We start from the raw sequence: 20,571 nt of genomic DNA on the forward strand, positions 1-20,571 counted from the left end.
CTTTTCCTGTCCTTCTCCTGACCACAAAAGGGACCTGGAAAGGCGTCCATCCCACCCCATCAGCCCTTTCGTCCTTGAGGACTCTCCCGCAACTTGGTCTGTGGTCTGGAACAGATTTGGGAGACCAAGTTCAGCCAGTCACAAGAGGGTTTCATTTTTCTGTCATCAAAGTATAGGTCAGAATAGATCATTTTGCTCTCCCTTCCCCCAAGAACTTTCAGTTTGCCAACACTGGATTTATTATTGTTGCCTCCTTATTCTTTTAAATCATTGCATCTCCTAAATTTCTTTGACTACATATCTGACTTCAGATTTTGAATCATCTTAAAGTCTTGCTTTCTCTGTTGTCCGATAATCCGATTCATTCCCAAGTGTCCATTGCTTTCTACCGTGTTGTGCAGATCTGCTGCTTCCATCTCAGCCGCCATGAAGTTACACTTTTCCATTCGTGTCTGGGCTGCCACGGGGGCCTTCGGAGTGTTCTGTCTGTCTAGTCTCACCCTCCTCCTTCAGCTGTCATCTATAATTATTGTAACCAAATGTCACTCTCTTGCTTCAGACTATTGACTTCTTGTTGCTCACCCTACCTGTCTTCATGATGTTGACCTTTTTGGTCCTTTACCAATTATACTTTATTTCTCTCTACTAATCTCTTTTCTCAGCCCCGCAGTAGACTTTCCATTCTAGCCAAGTCAGTTCATTTGTCATCCTCGGTGGCCCTCCCCTGCCCTCTCCCCTCCCTGCCCTCATCCTGCAGTTGACCTCCTGACGGCTGGTGCACATTCCCCAGGATGGAACGCTGTCACCTTGTGCTCATTTATTCAGCAAATGTTTATTAGTATTTGCTGTGTGCCAGGCATTCTGCTAGGCAATGAATGCTCTCAGAGAGCGTCATAGTCCTTTGAGGGACACAGACAAGTCAATAGGCAGTTACGATCCAGTGTGACTGGTACTGGGACAGAAAGTGCTGGGGCCATGGGCACATGTAGGAAAAACATCTCGGTGTGGGGAAGGGAACGAGTGTCATGGAGATGCTCCAAAGGCAGTAAGCTGGGTGTCTTAAATTCAGTATGAAGTTCTTTAGCCGAAGAAGGAAAGAAAACTAGAATCAAACTTCATCTGCCAAAAAGCATATTCAAGCAACCTCCCTTTCCTGGTACAGCTTTCTAGTCCGCATTCCTCTTGGTTTTCATATACTCAGTGCCAGCTCTTGCTGTCTGCATTCTGTCTCCTGTGACTTTTTGAAAAATCCTCTTTTTTTATTATATATACATGTTTTCTCTTCAAATTGATTGTAAGCTTCTAGTACCTAAAGACTAGGTCTCCTTTTCTCATGTCCCGTGCAAAGTGTTCAATAAAAATTAACCAGTTGCCTTGGCCAGGTAGCTCAGTTGGTTAGAGGGTTGTCCTGATAAGCCAAGTTTGCAGGTCAGGGAACATACAAGAACCAACCAACGACTGCACAGATAAGTGGGACAACAAATTGGTGTGTGTGGCTGTCTCCCTCCCTCCCTCCCTCTCCCACCCTTCCTCTCTCTCTGAAATCAATAAATAATTTTTTTTTAATTAACCAGCAGAAGGATTGATGTAATAGCCACAGCATCCTTGGGCTTAGGGATTTTCACAATTTTATTCTACAAAATTGATTGTAATTGTCAGCTTTGTAAGATATTTTTACTTGAGTCTTGGACACAATGAACGTTTCTGTTTTACATTTAATACACGTGCCTTTCGGTGCTGAAGTGGGGGCGGCGGTGGTGTCAGCTTGGTTTGGAGTCTGTCGCTGAAAGCCTCTCCGCCTGCTGCTTTGCAGTACCACTGGGATCAACAAGAAATGTCTCTGAGGTACAGGGCAAGAGTTAGGAACATCTAGTCTGACCTGCTCACGAAGAGTTCATAACTTCCAACTCAGTGGGATTCATATTATAGGACTGCTTTTGTTTTCTTTTTTTAAATTCTGGGCACTTAATTTTCAAAGGAAGGCAGTGCTGATGGCTGATGTTCAAAGGTAATGTTTTCAGGGCCAGAATTTGTTCTCCATTATAAGTTTTCGTTTAGATCAGTGGTTCTTAACTCTTTGGGCTCGTGGTCCATAAGATTATCCAAATAAATTTATAGAAAAATATGTATGGCACATACAGAATTGTGTATACCATTTCAGGGTGTTCCTGGGCCCTCTGAATTCCCCCATCTCCCATCAACCCAGGGAATCATTACTGGCTTGTTCTAATAAGATGCATATGAAATTATTACCATTTTAAGCTGATACTACTACCCAGTGAAGCTTGGTCCCTTTGTCATCATTCTGGTTCCCTTGTGTTTGATGCACAATACAGTTGACATTCCCAGTCTCATTACACATGTGCTGCTATAAACCACTGCACTTTACTTCCCACTCCTTCCTTCTGTAGAAACCATGAATGTGTATGTGTTCATTGGAGAAGCACAAATAGATGGATCAGTTCTGCCCAGACATCAGAAAATAGGAATTAGAAGCTGTTCAGTAGAATTATAACCATGCTTTTTCTGTATTCTCATTAAAGAAATGTTTTTCAGGTTATAATGCAGCTTATATAACAAGTCATGTTATTTAAGAAATAATGAAGCCCATATACCCATGTTCATATAAAGTGCTAGAATAAAATAAATCAAAAGGCACGTGTACTCAGACATAGCAATGCAGGTGGAGGGTTTTGCTGTGCTACAATTTGGAATTTTCTTTCTTTATTAGGAAATCTGGGTGGAACAGAGAAAGGAGGGATGAGGCCTCGGTAAACTGTGTTTCTGGCTTTTTTCTTCTAACGGACCAATAAGATATTAAATGACACTGAGGAAAGATGTGTTTGTCACAAAATTAAATATGAGCCTTCCAGCATCTTGATCATGGGCCTTCCATGCTGTTTCCAGTTTGGATCTTGATTTAGAAAAAAGTCAAAATTTCAAGCTGTGCAGGTAAAGATGAAAAGACCACCTCCAGAGGACCACGTAGCACTGTGCCGTGGGCTCTCCCAGTTCACGAGAACGTCATGAATATTAGCTCGTGAGACTTTCAGAGGTCATTCGAGCAAGACGGGTCAAGAAATAGGCCCATTTTACAAGAAGCCCAGCTCAGGGCCTTGGCTGAAGTCACGTAGCTACTAGTGCACTTGGAAGGAAGCTTTACCTAATTTCTTACCCCGGGCTCTTCCTGTGTCCTCTGCCGCTGAGACTCCGGAGCAGTCGCCTCAGCTCTGTGAGTCCCAGCTTCCGTGTTTGCATAACAAACTGTTTTGAGAATCACATTACACTGCAGTCACTCTTGAGGCAGGAGCCCCACACCCACACCAGGAGCAGCCCCAGGGGGCCCATTAGAAATGCTCATTCTCTGGCCCACCGCAGATGGAGTTCAGCAAACTCTCCAGATGATCTGACGCACCCTCGAGTTTGAGAACTGCCAGTGATAAATGTGAGATAATATTTTGAAGAGAACAAAAGCATTATAGAAAATATGCTTTTTTATTTCATTGACGTAAAGGTTGTGTATAGTGAAACCCTAAGATCTTAAACATACCAGTCTACGAATTTTGATATGCGCTCACCACCCCAGTCAAAACATACTTTTCATCCCCTGTAAGGACTTGATGGTGAGCTGACGTTGATATTCTCTTTTTTCTTTACTGTTTGTGGATAACATCTCTTTTTAACTCACTAAGCGCCGTTCTCTGTTTTTTCAGCCCATGGACCAAGCATCTCTCAAAAACAGCGACGTCCTCATTCTGACAGGCCTCACGCAGATCCCCACAGCGAACCCAGACGGCATGGTGGGAGAGTTTTTCAGCAACCTGGGTATGGATGGGGCCACTCCGGTCTTAACTTGGGTATCTTTTAAGTGTATTTTCAACACCTTACCTCTGTAGTGTTTTTGCCCTTTCCATTCACATTCATACCCTCTGATGCCCCCTTTTTAAGGCCTTTTCCCCATTTACTCCCATTCTTGCTCATCCTTCAAAGCCTGTTGTCAAAAAAAGCAATTCTCAAGCAACTTAAATCTGAAGGTGCCGTAGTTATTATAACGATAAATTCAAATTTTTAGCATGTTATACAACAGTTGTTCAACATTCTCTCACTGGTTTATATAGAAAAGTCTTACTTAACCCTTTGAGTGCCATGCGTAATTCGAAATTTGGATCAACATGAGAAAAATTATATCAGTATATAACCTGAGGTGCTAAAAAAGAGAACAAAACATAAAATACGAATTATTCCTTTGTTATTTACATTTATAGCCGTTGAAGAAAGAGTCACTGGGAGCGACGCTGGCACTTTTGGGAAAATTTGTCAGCGTCACTCACAGCGATGTTGGCACTCAAAGGGTTAGTTAGTCTTCTTGCTTTGGGGTGGGATTTGGCGATGGGCAGAGCATGGTGCTTACAGGGTGACTAGTCAAAGGAGAAGCATCACATCTTTGCTTCGCAAATAATAGCACAAAGAAGACTGTACAGCAGGCCTTCAAATAACGTCATTTGGTTCCACATTGTTTCGCTGTAGTTGTTGAGCTGCCTGGGAACTTAACTGTTGTTTCCGTGGACCAGCCGGTAGTAAAACTGGCTTTGTTATGCATTGTTTCGCTTACAGTGGTAGAACCCTCAACAGCCTTAGAGAAGATTTACTGGATATGAACTTTGAATTCCCAATAGTGATACCACCAAACAGGTGTATTTTTTCCCTAATGTTTTATTGGTGTTATTTTTTTCTTTGGGAGAAAACTAAGTTGAGAGACTTGGGGCATTTGCTACCTGGAAGAAATTTATTTTTCTTTGAACCTAATTGTCAATAAAATCTAGAAATCCTGCCTTTCTTTTGGCCACCTTGCTGTGTCCTCATGCCTCTTCCTCTCGTAAGGACACTAATCCCATCATGGGCGCTCCACCCTCATCTAAACTTCATGACTGCCCAGAGCCCCCGCCCTTACTACCATCACATAGGGGCTTCGCGGTGTGAATTTGGGGGGACACAGACATTCAATCCATAGCAGTTACCGAAGAGGAGTTAGTGAGCTCAGAGCCTTTGCCTATAGCAATCGTAAGTGACATTAACTCTGCCCTGGGAGAAAGAAATGGTCATCTCCTCAGGGAAGGCATTGTCCTTTCAAATCTCCCTCGGCCATGCCAATAAGCAGCTTTTTTTTTTTTGTTCTTTGCTGATACTAAGTCAAAGGAATTTATTCTTACTTGGAATATTTATTGGCCTAGTCTCAAATAGAATCTTTGGTTTGTTTGTTCATTTATAATGTAGAATCACAAACACATAGAACTTTTAAGTCTACAGGACACCTTACATCTAATTCACTGCCTCTCGGAGTAGCGTCCAGTAACCCCTTGCTTCAAGGAGGCCACTTATGAAAAATGCAGATATGGGTGTCCTACCTCTGACCTAGCAAGTCAGACCCAGAAAAAAAGTTGAATTTTCAACATGTTCCATAGATATTATTGTGCAAACTAAGGCTTGAACACCATGTATCTTGTTCACTCCCTTATGTAACCTATGGGGACACCGAGGCCCCGCCTGGCTTGGGGGCTTCCTAGAGTCCTGTAGCCGATGGCAAAGGCAGGACTGGAGCCAGCCCTCCAGAGCCCTGACCACTGATCCTGGTTTTTTCCACAGCCGCGTACTGTAGAAATAGCAGGTCAGCCGGGACTCAAGGTGCTGCTGCTTGCTTCAGTTTCTTTTGAAAACCAAGCAAAAACAAACTTGAGAGGACACTTAGACTTTTTTAAGCCAGTTATAACTTCTAATATGATTAAACCTGTAAGCTGCAATTCCTCATTTGATAAGAGTAAAGTAGGGAGCATTATCTTAGAAACATTCATGAAAGAAAATACCACTAAAATGAGTCAAACGGGAGAACCTGGCCTATTTTGTTATAGGACATTCAGCCGTGGTCAGAGACCGAACAGAGACAAATCCAGCCAAGTTTTTGAGCAGGAGCTAAAAAGAGGAGCTTGGAGGGTCTTCCGTCCTGAAGCTCAGCTGCCGTTGGTAACCTTTAAACCCAAACCCTTCGTTGCGCGTCCTGTCCGGGCCTGGAGCACTCAGTAAAGCCCCAGCTGCTTGCCAGCCTCTGGCCTCCCCTCCCTGGAGCCGTTCTCCAGCAGCAGCAGGTTATTACAGATGTGAAGCGCACCATAGCAGCAGAAGTAGGAAGATTAAAGAAACCCAACTATTCTTTTTAACAAATTCTATTCAGGAAAAAAAATAAACTATTTAAAAAATAAAGTAAAAATGTCATTCTACTTTTATAAAACTCTTCTTTTGATGCTGTTGTCTGCCTTCTGGCTTCGACTTTCCTAGCGCTGACGGTCCGGAACGGCGGGAACGTGCTGGTGCCCTGCTACCCGTCAGGGGTGATCTACGACCTCTTGGAGTGCCTGTACCAGTACATCGACTCGGCCGGCCTCTCCAGCATCCCCTTTTACTTCATCTCCCCCGTGGCCAACAGCTCGCTGGAGTTCTCCCAGATCTTCGCTGAGTGGTACGTCTGTGCTCCCTCTGCATTGGATTTGGGTTCACTGCACCTGAGCAGTGAGAACAGAACTGATCCTGTTTTTCCCTCAGGTTACCATGAAACTCTTTTTCTCTTTTATCGGATTTATCGGAGTGATACTGGTTAATAAAATTGTAAAGGCTTCAGGTGTACAATTCTGTAATTCATCATCTGTATATTGTACTCTGTGTTCACCACTCCACATCCACTGTGAAACTTCCATTTTGTGGTTTTTTCGTATCTGTAAAGTGAAGATTATGTTAACGAAAGGCAAAAGTTTTGAATAGTTATCAAAGGAGAAAGGATGAAAGATAAAGACTTAACATAGGCAGCACTTTCCAAATCAGTAATAAAAATGTTATATTTTTAGCTTCTTACTTGCTTTGTCTTCTGCCTCTTACAAAGTAAAATCACATTCTAAAAGGGAAGCAGATGTTAAAGCCCAAGCCCATGTTGCCTGAATTTATAATACCAAACCTGAAAGAAAAACTACATATAGTTTTCATTTAGTAGCATGCTATTAGGCAAAATTAAGTTTTATTACAGAAGGAAATTTTTTTTATCAAATCTAGGGTGGGTCAATTATTGAACAGTCTGAAGTCAGTGAACCTTTTTAGGATTATTTAGATTCCTATTTGACACTAACTCACCCGGCCAGACGAAGGGCGGGACAGAGGAAAGGAGTTAACTTTTGCAGTAGCCCCAGGAGTGCCTGAGAACGGTGTGTCCACACTTGGGTATGAAAACGTGTTCTGCTGAGTTTCCCATGAAAAGGGCGTATGTACACCATTCTGTCTGCCCCTCACCCACTTGCTTAAGGACGTTTTCCCTCCCCCTTTAGTTGTGGTCAGGATCTTTTTTCCTGGATGTATATACCTATCCCATGTGCATACTCTTCGTGTTTGTCAGGAGGATTGTAAAACACACACCACCTAGAACAGTCATGGTGTCTCCAGATGAAGATGTGTCGCTGCTCTCCAGTTTGGGTGGCCAGTGGTGCTTAGTGGGTGGGAGAGACAGAAAGTTAGGTGCCTGAAAAAGGCATATCGCTTTCTCCTCAGTGTTGAGCTCACCCAGTGCAGTGATTGGATTGGATTGGATCCTGGAGCAAAAAAAGGACATTGGTGGAAAAACTGGTGAAGTCCCCAGTGAAGTCTGGAATTTAGTTACCTGTCACATGCTAACGTTAATTGTTCAGTTTAACAAACGTATTGTGTCATGTGTGACACTTAACGTCAGCTTCCCTGTAAATTAAAATTATTCCAAAATAATGAGGTCATTTCTTAAATAAAAATGTATTGAGGAATTTTAAAGGTTAAAAATGTGCTCACAAGAGATTTCTGTCCTGAGGGCTCTGTAGACACTGGGTTTTATTAACAGTGAGATTCACTGGCAGGAAATTTTTAATTAAACGTCAGTATTTATTATTTGTGCTGCTACCACTAGGTGGCAGTAAGTGACCCTGTGTGCCCTACCTGACCAGGCTCATCTGTTTTTCCTCTTCAAGGCTTTGTCACAACAAACAGACGAAGGTGTATCTCCCAGAACCGCCTTTTCCTCATGCACAGGTAAGCATCAGAACAAGAAAGAAATGTAGATGAATGTATGTGGATGGAGATAGCAGGCCATTCGATTATTTTTTAGATCCTTGCATGAACTGACATAGCCCTTCATTTCCCAGATGAGATGATAGTGAAGGACTCTAGCTCCAGATTCATTCCTTTCTCCTCTCATTAGCACGTCCTGCCCCCAGTGCACGTCCTGCCCCCAGTGCACGTCCCGTCCCCCAGTGCACATCCTGCCCGCAGTGCGCTCACACACGTCATAGCGCCCTCCCTGCCCTCCGGGTTGCAGCTAGGTGAGGGATGCTGTTCTAACATTTACTGCTAACTTTTTTTGCATAACCGATTTTCTGTTGTAAAGTCTTCTTTCCAGTTATTTATGTTAATCATAGATATAAAGTGTTAATGATGAAAATATTTCAGTTTTAAAAATAAGGGGGTCAAAAGGTACAGACCTCCAATTATAAAAAATGAGTCGTGGAGACGTCGTGCACAGCATGGCGGCCAGTTAACGGGACTGGGCTGCGTATCTGCACGTTGCCAGCAGTATGGATCTCAAAGTTCTCAACGCAAGGGAAAAAATGTGTAACTATGGCGACAGATGTCAACTAGACTTACTGTAGCAATCATTTTGCAATATAGTCAGATACCAAAACGGGATGTTGTACACCTGACACTGATGTTCTATGTCAGTTATACCTCACAGGACCGATGAGTGCTTTTACATAGCTATGTGCCCGGTTTTGTTCCCATGGTTTTTTTGCCACCAAACATTGTATCATGGACATTTTTCTGTGAGCCTCACATCATGGTTCTCACTGCCTCGTATTCCACAGCGTATCACACATTGTCATGTACTTAACCACTTTCTTACGGGCAAGACAATGGAGTTACTCCCAATTTTTTGTTTTATATGTTTTATATTTTTATATATTATAAAATATATCTATTTTAGAGATGTTTAAATTAGTAAATAACCACCTTAGAAAACTAGCAGTATCTGCCAAAGCACGAGGCAGTTCTGTTGGTCAGACGCAGTACGTCAGCTGGACAGGTAGGTCCACTGGATGAAAAAAGTGGTAATTTATCTTAGTTTCTATGCGTTGATCAGGGGAAATGCAGGAACTGTAGGCAGCAGAGCTGCTGCTGTTCCTAGAGGCCCGTTCCTCTCCTCAGCGCCTCTGGGTACAGTAGACGAGCTAGGCTTTCAGACAGCCGCGCGTACCCGTCCCTGGGGCCGGGCATGATCTCGGACAGCTGGTTGTGTTCACGTGGAACTTGGAAGGAGAGTGGGAGTCAGCACTTGCCGTCTGTGTGCACACGACAGCCGATGGAGGGGTCCAGGCCGGCCCTGCCGTCTTGCAAGTAGAAGCAGCTCTCTCTGAATTAAAGACAATCTCTGAAGTGAAGAGAGTTTGGCTTCCATCTGGGGACTGTCCCATTCTGGCCACATTCGCACTATTGGGGTAACTTCAGTTGGTCCTGGAGTTGTTGATGGGGCTCCCCCTCTTCTGCATTAGGGGCTGCTTCAGGATTAAGCTGGGTCATAGGTCATGTCATTATCCATTACACAGCATCTCCAGACAACGTTCCCTTTGGCTTAGTTGATATTAGGGTCTTTGGTGTCTGGGTTTTTGTCATCTAACCTTTTGATACTGGATCTGAGCAGGGTCCCGAGATGCCAGCGGTGGCTGTGACTGTGTGGACACTGGGTCGGGCCTGACACCGGGAGGGTGTTGTAAAGTATGGGATGGAAGGAAGAACATTTTGACTTAAAAGAAACCTTTTTAAAATCCTCACCCGATGATATGTTTATTGATTTGAGAGAGAGAGAGAAAGGGACAGAGGAAAAACATTGATATGGGAGAGAAGCATCTGTTGGGTGCCTCTCATACACACCCTGACAAGGGATCGAACCCAGGGATGTACAGGATGGTGCTCTAACCAACCAAGCCACCAGCCAGGGCCGAAACAGGTTTGAACCTGTGCACAGTCTGCTTCTCACTGTGGCTCTCTGTGTCATGAGCATGTCACATCTTTCAGATTTCTGAAGGCCGGTTTGGTCTTGGTCTTTATTAAGTTGCCACAGTAACTGACAGCTGTCCCTCCTCAAGGAAATCCTGTGTTGGTAAATAGTTGCTCTTGTGTGGGGTGGTTATTGGAGACAGAACTTGGTCGCCCTGCCATTCTGTGGGTCTTCCTTCCACCGAGACAGACTAACATTTCCTCGTGTGCTTTTTCTCTATATCTGCTCTAGCTCATTCAGACCAACAAGCTGAAGCACTACCCCAGCATCCACGGTGACCTCAGCAGCGACTTCAGACAGCCGTGCGTGGTCTTCACCGGGCACCCTTCCCTCCGCTGTGGGGATGTGGTCCATTTCATGGAGCTCTGGGGGAAATCAAGTCTCAACACTGTCATATTCACAGGTAAGCCAAACCCCTGCCCTTCCCACTGGGACCCTCACTGATGCACCTGCCAGGTGGAGAGACCTAGGAACAATTATTAAAATAAGGCAGAAGTATGAACACTCTTTTGTCATAAATACCAAAGGATAAAGAAACCACAAGGGGAAGAGTCAGAGAAAGCAAAATGTCTTGTGAAATAACTGTGCTAGACAAAACTTTTGCACCTGCTTTTATAGATTCTTCCCCGAGACAGATGTTACTGAACCACTTTGTGGGGAGTCTGGCTCCCTCTGGAGAGCTGCAGGTGTTCCAGCCACCAGCCTTGCTTTACGCTTTGCAGTCATTTCCTGGACTGGGTCCTTCTCCTTTGGTTACAGTTCACACTGGCTTGTAGGTTTTTTCTGGACAATGAACCCCTCAGAGGAAACTAAATCCTTTCATGAGCTCAAATAAGGGTTTCATTTAATCGCTATATTATTTGATCAATTTAGTGTCTTCAGATGGCCTTGGGATTTCAACATCTTATGGGCTCTGCAGTAAAAATTCTTGCTCTGAAGTCTGGCCGGACTTCCTGTAACCTCAGCCCTCGGAGCCTCCCTTTCCTCACGGGAACGCGGGATGATCGACAGCTCTCTCTGTGGGCAGCTCCATGCATTTAGTGACCATTGTGAGAAAGTGCTTCATGCAGCACCTGCACGTGGGGCTGTGTGGTTTCCTGACTACTGTTAAGACTTAAGTCATGGAGCAGGCAGAGTCTAGCTGTGCCCACAGCTTCGGGTCAGGGGCACTCCGGGTCCTGCCATGCTCAGCCTCTCTGTGAGCAGTAACAGCACCCCCAGCCAGAGACCGCTGGGAACACAGCGGCTCTTGCACCAGGCTGGGTTTGTGGACTCATTGCAGTGAGGGAGCCCACAGGCCACAGGGCATCTGGGAGTGTTTCAGAATGAAATTCATGTGGATGTGGGCTTGTGTTGGTGATCTTGAGGTAGGTTCATGGACGAGGGACATTGCTCCAGACTGGGTGCCATCAGGAAGCAGGAGCAGCTCTGTGACTGGGTCTCTGAACGATTCATAGCTGGATGGCAAGAGGGATGGAGCCGGGGTAGGGCGATACTGGCACGTTTGTGGTTTGGACGGTGTTGTGGCTTTGTGTTCAGGGGTGATTATGGAGAGGTCTTGTTTTGCTTTGGCCCATCGTGGTCACAGAGTGGCCTTTTCTGGTGTCAGTGTTTGAGAAACTGTTTATGTCCCAACCGTGGCCAGCCGTGAGCACCAGGCTGCTCTGGACACAAGGCCCGGCGGAAAATGCCAGAGCCCAGAAAAGCGGCTCTCGGGGGCTGCTTTCCTTCTTTCCCGGCCTCTTCTGGCCAAAGGCAGAGCAAGCCCGCCACGAAACACTGATGCACGCCCAGAACCGTTGTCCAGTTTTGCTGAGCAGGAGGGTGCTAGGGTACGGGACCTACAGTGGTGCTGAGGGCGTCTCGCTTGTTCTTTTCCGAGGGGAGTTGGGCTCTGGTAGGACGGGGGGTGCGGCGTTCACACCGTCCAGCGCGGCAGAAAGCAGTCTCCGTCTCAGGAGTTTTCTTTAGCCTGCTGCACGACATCAAGGACTATGCGACTGTCCATAACAACGCTGGGTGATGAACTTAATTTAGCCTGGTTTGTGGGGCATCCAGCACAGATGTGTCATTTGTGGTGTCTGCCAGTGTCCGGAGTTTTGGACCAGCTCTTCCCAACGTGCAACAGCGATGGTGGGAATGCAGCACGTACAGTACACGTGGCAAGGGAGGGAGCCAATGATCCCTCCCACGGCCTGCGCTGCCTTGTGGGGGGCCTGGGTGCTCTTCCTAAGGAACCAGGACCCACTGGAGGGCGTTAATCTGTAGCCTGGCAGCTACCCTGAACTCGCCGAAGAGGCAGGTGAGGCAAGCCTGCAGCCGGAAGAACCCGTGGAGGGGCACAGGCTGTTTGGGATGGAAGAAACGTTTTTTGTACCAGGAACGAGCCAGTTACTTGGCTCACGGTGGGCAGCTTCCTCGAGTGAACAGTCCCCACCCAGCTGACGGCGTGCATGGCTCTTGGGAGAGCAAACTGGCCAGCCATTAGGACGAGGGTGGACCCAGTCGTGATGCGCTGGCTTTGCTGACGGGCCTGCAGCAGTCTCAGCAGAAGCACGTGGCTGACATGGGCCAAGGTCCTTTTCCGTTGCTCCCAGGCGCCTGCTGACAGGCAGGTGGCATGCGATATGTCTCGTGCCCATGTGTTTACTTGATCCAAGTGGGCTGTGCCAGGTTGCTTCACTCTGAAATCACTGTTCTGAATTTTGTCTATTGTGGGGGACACTTTGAGTCTGTGTATATATCCTGGTCGTCCCCAAATTTTCATCTAATTTCTTTAGCATCTCTTGATGATTCTGGGCTGAATAGTTATTGTGATGGTTGCCAAATGGTGATTTTTTTTTTAAACTGCATCGTTTCTTTTGGTTATTAGTTGTCATTTTGTTGCAAAGAAGAGCTTTCCCTTCTTATTCATCTTATGTCTATCCCTTTATGTCAAAACCCTTGAGCTCACACCCATTTCCACCTGTAATTCCACCTCCTTCCTACAGTGTTCACGCTCATCTCTCCCTGTCCCTGCTTGTAAATGGCTCCTCTCAGGTGATGAGGAGTTCGCTCCCGTCACCCTCCCGACCACACCAGCCACCTCTGCGCTCAGCAGCTCCTCTGTTGCCTGCATCTTAAATTGTCTTATTTGTGCTCCCCTTAGAGCCCGACTTCTCGTATCTGGAAGCACTGGCTCCCTACCAGCCCTTGGCCATGAAATGCATTTACTGCCCCATCGATACTCGACTGAATTTCATCCAAGTGTCAAAGCTGCTCAAAGAAGTGCAGGTAACCAAGGAGACAGTGCTAGTGTCTCCCGTCACCTGTGTTCCCATGACCTCCGTGGGGTGCGTTTGTGGCGAGGGGCAGCGCCCCTAGCTGCATCTCCTGTCTTCCTCACGTCTCAGCGTCTGCAGTGCTGGGACATGTCCTGGTTGCCCTCCAGACTTCAAAGTACCGAGCTTTGCATCCTGAAAGAAGTTTCCATTCTAACGAAATCAACATTGGAGGGGAAAGGCATCAACAGCCATTATTCTCAATGAGGGCCATCTGTGTCCAGTTAAAAGCCAGTTGCCCCTTCCCCCCACAAAAATGTCCTCGTGGAGCCAAAAGACTACTTAACTGAAACACGTGCTGGGCCCTTCTTGCATGTGTGGGTGGTTATCACAGTGGGTGGTGTTTGCTTTCTGTTAGAAGTTTGGTTTGGTTTTTGCTCTTGCTTTTGTTTTTGGGGTTTTTTCATTTTGCCTTTTCTGCCACAGAGGAGGGGAAGAAATGGTTGGAGTAGCATGGCAGGGAAAAGGAAGGAATCTGGACAGAAGGAGAATGTAGAGGGAGAGACGGGAATTTAAAAAATCACCGCCCTGGGTCGGGGAGGCCAGTCAGAATTGTCGAGAAAGATAGCTTATCCAAAGAGCAGGCCAGAGGCACATCCCCAGCTTCCCAGCACCTCCGTGTTGTCGGGACCTTAACCGAGTGCCCGGGTGCCCAGCACTGCTCCTGACCCTTCCGCTAGCAATTAGCAAGGTTTGCTTAGCCCCTTCATGTCTTGGCCTAGGTCAGAAGTTCACTTTCCTCCTCTCCGCAGAATCTTTGACCTCAGGATGAGAGATGCCAACACAAAACTCAGAGGAAGGGTAACAAGAGGCAGAGAAAGCGGCAGAACCTCAGGAACGCAGGGATAATGGGTTACAGGGATCACCAGCTTGCTGGCCCTGTGAGGAAAGAGCGGGGACTCTCTAGCCATGAGTAGAGCGGCTAACCCCCTTTGGGCCGAGCCTCAAGTTCCTGGAAGAATAAGGCTTTCCAATAGGCCGAATTGGTTGCATTTAAAATAGCACTTATTCCTTAGGGCTAATACTCCTTCTGTTTTTCTTCCTGACCTGGTCAGTCTCTTACAATAACTGTCTGAAAGTCATCCAACACCAGTTTCAGCCTGAGGACCTGCCCCACGTTTTCCTCTTACCAGGGACACCAGGTGGCCTCTGTTTTCAATATCAGCACCTCACTGAGGGCCTGGCTGAGCACCCCACTGGCTTAAGGAATGCGGAGTGCAGGGACCCGGCAAGGAGAACCACGGGCTTTCGCGGTCTCCCCAGCCTGCTGAGTACACCGTGGGCTTCCAGGAACTTGAGGCTCGGCCCAAATTCTTAAAGTAAAAGCAGGACAATATAATGTCTCCACCAGGATCCGTTTTCAGTTGGGTGATATTTGTCCAAAGTAAACATGGCTTTACTTTTTTTCTTTCAAGATAACAGAAAGATTTTGTAGAAAATTCCATCCAATTCAGTCTGTCTTGCACAGTTAAGTACCAGACCTGGCCATTGCCCACTGTCCCACACCAGTGGACCTGCAGACCCCAGAACACCAGCCTCACATGAAGTCACAGTCAGGCCTGCCAGCCAGGAGCTGGCCCGCTCCACGATGGCAGGACGAGACTGTACTCTCAAGGCTTTAAGAGACCACCTGGGAGTAGTCGCCATCAAAGGGACTTAAATGTAGTGAAAAAGTAACACCAAGCACAAACGGAGGCCCCTGCTCCTTCACTTGACATGGCTGGCATGTGGGCACTTGCCATCGAATGTGAATCTTTCCCCCACTGCGGCCATCACTCTTCTCACTGGTGACAGGAGAGGAAATTCAGAGTGGCCTGGATGTGCTGAGCCTGGGCATATCCTAGAAGGCAGGATTCGGTAAGGAATGGGCCTCCCAAATAAGCCCCTCTGTCTCACGGCCTCCTCGTTTCCTCCTCCCGTCCACCCCTCAGCCCCTGCACGTTGTCTGTCCCGAGCAGTACACGCAGCCGCCCCCTGCGCAGCCCCACAGGATGGACCTGATGATCGATTGCCAGCCGCCGCCCATGTCCTACCGGCGGGCCGAGGTCCTCGCCCTGCCCTTCAAGCGGCGCTATGAGAAGATCGAAATCATGCCAGAGGTGAGCCGTTCACTTTCTCAGGGTCACACCTGGGTTATCACTGAGTCTCTGGAAGAAGACCGTAGCTTTCTCTTGGGTTTGTGTCAATGTGGATGAACCAAAGAATCCCTTAGACCCATAAGCAAATAGGTGGGATTTTCATTTTTTCATTCTTATTTTTCAAGTAATGAAGTGACAGCTGTTAACACAGGACCGCTGGCCTGCTGCTCTGATTAGTATTTTGCATGAGATCCAGGAGGCCAGGGACTAGGCCAGGGCCTCAGAGAACAGAAACGCTGGTGCCTCAGCCACCTTAGGGTTGTGGGTTTTCTTCCTGCTTCCTGGACTTTATTTATGAGTGAGGGTCAACTTTCACCAAATTCAGGGATAAATGGAGGCGATAAGCATGACCAAAAAAATAGGGAATGTAAACTTTATTATTATCTGTATGCATTCTAGTGTAACATGAAGCTTTGATCCATTGAAGGGATCTCTGAAAGTAAATATTTTAGTTACATGGAACCCGAGCCTGTTTTAATCGGGAAAAGGTCTGGGGTGTTGCCCGAGTGGCTGGTCTGAGGGGACAGCAGGCAGCCAGAGTCGGACATATAGCTCCCGTGATGACAGACAGTGTGGAAAACTCTGTAGGAAGCCACTTCTGGCTTCCTTTCGCCTTTTCAGACAGCCTGAACATGTTTTCAACAGACAGTAGAAAGAGGTAGAAAAACTTGTCAAAAGCAGTGTCCCCAGAATTCTCTGTTGAGAGCGATGGTGGTGCTGAGTGTACCCCTGCCCTGGCAGCCCCAGTAGCCTGCGCTGGGGACCTGCCCTGCTGCATCGGGCCCCAGGGTTGGCCCTGCAGTCTGATCACCTAAAGATGTGAGACCCACCCACCAGTGTAAGAGACCAATCCCACGTGCGCCGGTTTTCAATCCTGGAGGGAAAAGGAAGCCAGAACGTTGTTTTCAAGACAAAAATGAAAACATGAAGACATCTACAGAGAAACCATCCTACTAATTAGTTTCTGGCATTTCTCATTCCAGGGTTTATCCTTATCCATGATTAAATAATCATGTTAGCTCGTCTGTTCCCATTTTAAATCACTAAAAAAAAAAAAAAAAAGACTAAAACTGTGCATTATACCTCTGATATTGAGCCAGAGAAGGGACTGGCTTTGGGGGGGGGGGTGGACACCACGCCCTGTTCGCAGGCCCCTCCCTCAAACCCAGTGGGAGCAGACCTAGCAGCTTTGACCCTGAGACCTGCTCTGTCCCCACCAGGTCCCTGGGTTCGCCCTCCAGGTGGGCCACTAGTTCAGGTGTCCTCTGGCGCCCTCTGCCGGAGCTTTGAAAGGATGGCTCTTTGCTTTGACACTTGTAGATGACCGATGCATTAGTTAGTATTGTCGGTGTTGGGATTTGTTTTACTTCAGTAACTTGGCATTGGTAACAGTTTTTGTTTTGTTTTTTTATGGAGGAGAGATGAAAGCAAGTTCCCACTCCAAAAAGGGACCCAGTTTTTGTTCCGTTGTTTGTACACAGATGTGGGGCTACCCATCCGCACTTATATCGATCTTTAATGTCTGTGATTCTGCTTTTCATCTTCTCTGCATTTTGTTCATCTCAGAGAGAGAGACACTGACCCAGTGCCTTTGGATGACCTTTTGTCTGGCGTTTTATTCCCAGCTTTGTGTTGTACAGTGGGGTTGAAGGGTTAGGTTTAGATTCAACACACTAAGCCAGCAGTCCTTAAACTTTCTGGTATCCAGACTTGTTAAAAATTACAGCCCCCAAAAGCTGTTGTTTATGTGGATAATATCAATTGATGTTTGCTGTACTACAAGTTAAAACTAAGAGATTTTAAAATATGTAGTAAATTAAAGTAATATAAACCCTTTAGATGGCAACATAACTAAATCATCTTTTATGAAAACTTTCTTAGAAAAAAGATGGGGGGAAGCGGGGCACCGTGTTAACATTTGCAGAGCTCTTCACTGTCGGCCCCCGGAGCCCTGGCAGGTGTTGAGAGCTGGGCGTCACCTGGAAGCCCTGAAAGGGGGCGAGGAGGTCGTAGCAGTCCAGGTGCTGAGCCTGGGCAGGGTGCCGGCATGTCGTCCTTTGGGGGTTAACTAGCAAAAGGGACAAGCAGAGGACAGCACCAGGGCGCCCGGCACGCAATGGCACGTGCTTGTGCTGGATGACTTTGCAGGGGGGTCTCAGGAGGCCCCCGGGAACCATGGACAGTTCTCTGCCTCTTTTCAGCCCAGGTTACCCGCCACCACGCCCTTCTCCTGCCTTCCCTTCCTCCATTGCAGTAGACAGAGAGGTAGTTGATGTAGATCATTTGCGTGATGTATTTTTGATTAAAAATTATTTTTTTGAGTTTTTTACCTTCTTTTTTCTTTAGTTGGTCATTTTAGATTGCAATAGCATAAATAAGAATTCAAAATAAATAACAGTGATCTCTAAAGGCTCAGCTTGGTAACACTTGAAGACTGGTACCTTTCCCAGCAGGCTGGCAGGGTATGATAGTTGAGCTCCACACAGAGGGTGGAGCTGCAGCCCCCACACCCCCAAATTAGGGTGCACCTGACTGAAACACCTGTTTGCTTCCAGCTGGCAGACTCGCTGGTGCCCATGGAGATGAAGCCCGGCATTTCCTTGGCAACTGTTTCGGCCGTGCTGCACACGAAGGACAACAAGCACGTCCTGCAGGTACCGTCGGGGAAGGTGGGCTGGGTTGGAATCCAAGGGAGCCTGCAGGGCCTGTGACAATGAGACACCCCCCCCCCAAAAAGGCCCCAGCAGTCCAGCCAGCTCCCGGACGCTGCCTCCCAAACCCACCAGCGTTAGAGAGCAGACTGCTTCATGGATTAGATGGGAAACACAGAGGGCGCTGCACTGTTTATTTCTCTGGACACATACAAGGAAAGGGAGGAGAAACTGTTACTCAGAGAGGGGGCCACACACCACCCCGGCTCTGCTCAGAGCTCTGGCCTCTGCTCTGGGGAGGCTCCTGATGAGGCCCGTGTTCCCTCCCGCCACAGCCCCTGCCCAGGCCCGCGCAGCCCACCGGCGGCAAGAAGAGAAAGCGGGTGAGCGATGATGTCCCGGACGGCAAGCTTCCGAAGCCCCTGCTGAGCGGCGCTATCCCAGTGGAGCAGTTTGTGCAGACCCTGGAGAAGGTGAGCATGGTCACCCCGCCTGGGAGTCGCCCTTGCGGCTCGGGGTGGCCTCCGGCTTCAGAAGTGTGTTGCTGCTTTTTTTACTTAGTCTCCACTGTCTGAGCACTGTCCCTATAGCACCTGCTTGGTCCAAAGTCATGCCAGGGGACAGAACCCGGGGCCAGTTCCAGAGAGGTGAGAGAAGAGTGTACCCTCCTTCCCCACGGCCCCCCAGTGGCTTCTCAGCCACCCCCTTCCTTCCCATTGAGCACCAGGTGGTTGGAAGACTGCCTCCGCCCAGGAACTAGACTGAAGAAAGGCCTTTCTGCAGAAACCCAGGCATGACGGGTGGGGCAGGATACAGAAGGGCCTGCCTTCTCGAGAGCCTCACCTTTTACAAGATCCCTTGCTGTCAGAGAGCCACGTGGCCATGTCACAGGGGTGAGCGGAAGCACTGGGAGGCAGTGCGGACGGAGGGCATCAGTGTTGCTGGGTCCCTGGGAGTTCAGGAAGCAGGGCCCAGCCGTCCCCAGCAGGTGGGGGGAGAGGAGAGGCCATCACCTTGAAGAAGAGGGCCCTTCTCCACCTCAGCAGCTGTCCCACACCCCCACCAAATGGCTGCTCCCCCAAAGAACAGAACTGACTGTAACTGTAAGAAGAAAAAATTTAACCTTACAGGTTTTCAGAATTTTGGCTTCAGTCACGGAACTTCAAAAATCACTATTTTAGCATCAGAATTATAGAATCCTTGATAGGAAGAATTAAGCTAAATCTGTTCATGCTGCTTCTTGCAAGAACTGCAACTAATAAAAAGTTCCAGGAAAAGAGCTTTTCTTCTTTTAAACTATTAGTTACTACCCTTTGTCCATACTGAGAATCTCAATGGCTGATTTCTTCCACATCTTAAAGGCTTTCTGTTAGGGTTTTTCTCCATTGCGCATTTACTTTTCCCTGAAGGAAGCGCTGTGTGTAGAACTGTGGCTGAATTCTACTGTAGAAGGGCCGCATCTGAAGGGTGACATTGAGGCATGTCAGAAGTGCCAGTTTAGAACACTTGAGTTTCACTGTCTAGGAGGGGCCATTTTTAGAAGTCTCAGTTGCTGAGACACCCACCTTTCGGTCAGCCCAGCTTCTCAGAGTCCCCGCCAACCTCCTTCTCTTCTCTTTGGGAGCAGCACGGCTTCAGTGACATTAAAGTGGAAGACACAGCCAAGGGCCACATCGTCCTGCTCCAGGAGGCCGAGACACTCATCCAGATCGAGGAAGATTCAACTCACATCATTTGTGACAATGATGAGACGCTCAGGGTGAGACTGCGCGACCTTGTCCTCAAATTCCTGCAGAAGTTCTAGGAGGAACCCCTGAGCCACTCCCACGCCCCTAAGCACACCGTCCTTCACACTCAGGCTTCCCAGCTCGGGCAGCTGCGGATGGCACCAAAGGCTGGCGCACTTTGTGGTGTTTGCTCCCTGGCCTAGGGGAAAGGCTCCTGAGGGACAACAGCAGGAATGACATCAGCAGGAGTGACGGCCGGCATCTCTGGTCTAGGATTCCAGCAGTTCCAGGCGAGAACTTGCGCTTTGAGCTTTAGACTCACTTTCTCCCCAGGCCTGGCTCTCTCAGGGAGCTGGCCGGTGGGACAGCAAGCTGAGCAGTTTCCCAGGAGGGCAGCGGTGGGCAGGAGGTAAGCAGGGGCCTGACCTGTTGTTTTCAGTGGCTGGTGTGTGTCCTTCATCGTTCCACAGGCCTCAGCACGGGCACTAGGGACTGTTTTACTTGCTTGTCTACACTGCTGCACCTAAGACAGACGATCCCCCCCCAAATTAGTAAAATGAACTCATTTATCTGTTTTATTGTGGGCCCATTTTGTTAATAAAACTTATTTTTTTATTAGAAGTA

At 47.6% G+C, this 20,571-nt stretch overlaps 1 protein-coding gene across 1 annotated transcript in view; it reads left to right on the top strand.

Moving 5' to 3' along the window:
- INTS9 (integrator complex subunit 9) overlaps positions 1-20,571 on the top strand; it is an 86,089-nt gene extending 65,518 nt beyond the window's left edge. Inside the window, exons 9-17 of the mRNA XM_090289021.1 lie at positions 3,714-3,825; positions 6,331-6,511; positions 8,031-8,091; positions 10,343-10,514; positions 13,260-13,384; positions 15,363-15,530; positions 18,125-18,223; positions 18,556-18,693; positions 19,848-20,571. Coding sequence (XP_090145147.1) covers positions 3,714-3,825; positions 6,331-6,511; positions 8,031-8,091; positions 10,343-10,514; positions 13,260-13,384; positions 15,363-15,530; positions 18,125-18,223; positions 18,556-18,693; positions 19,848-20,024 — 1,233 coding nt within the window. The 3' untranslated portion in view covers positions 20,025-20,571. The remainder of the gene's footprint in view (positions 1-3,713; positions 3,826-6,330; positions 6,512-8,030; positions 8,092-10,342; positions 10,515-13,259; positions 13,385-15,362; positions 15,531-18,124; positions 18,224-18,555; positions 18,694-19,847) is intronic.

Source organism: Furipterus horrens, unplaced genomic scaffold (assembly GCF_987537825.1).
Source record: "Furipterus horrens unplaced genomic scaffold, mFurHor1.1.pri manual_scaffold_10, whole genome shotgun sequence".
NCBI lineage: Eukaryota > Metazoa > Chordata > Mammalia > Chiroptera > Furipteridae > Furipterus > Furipterus horrens.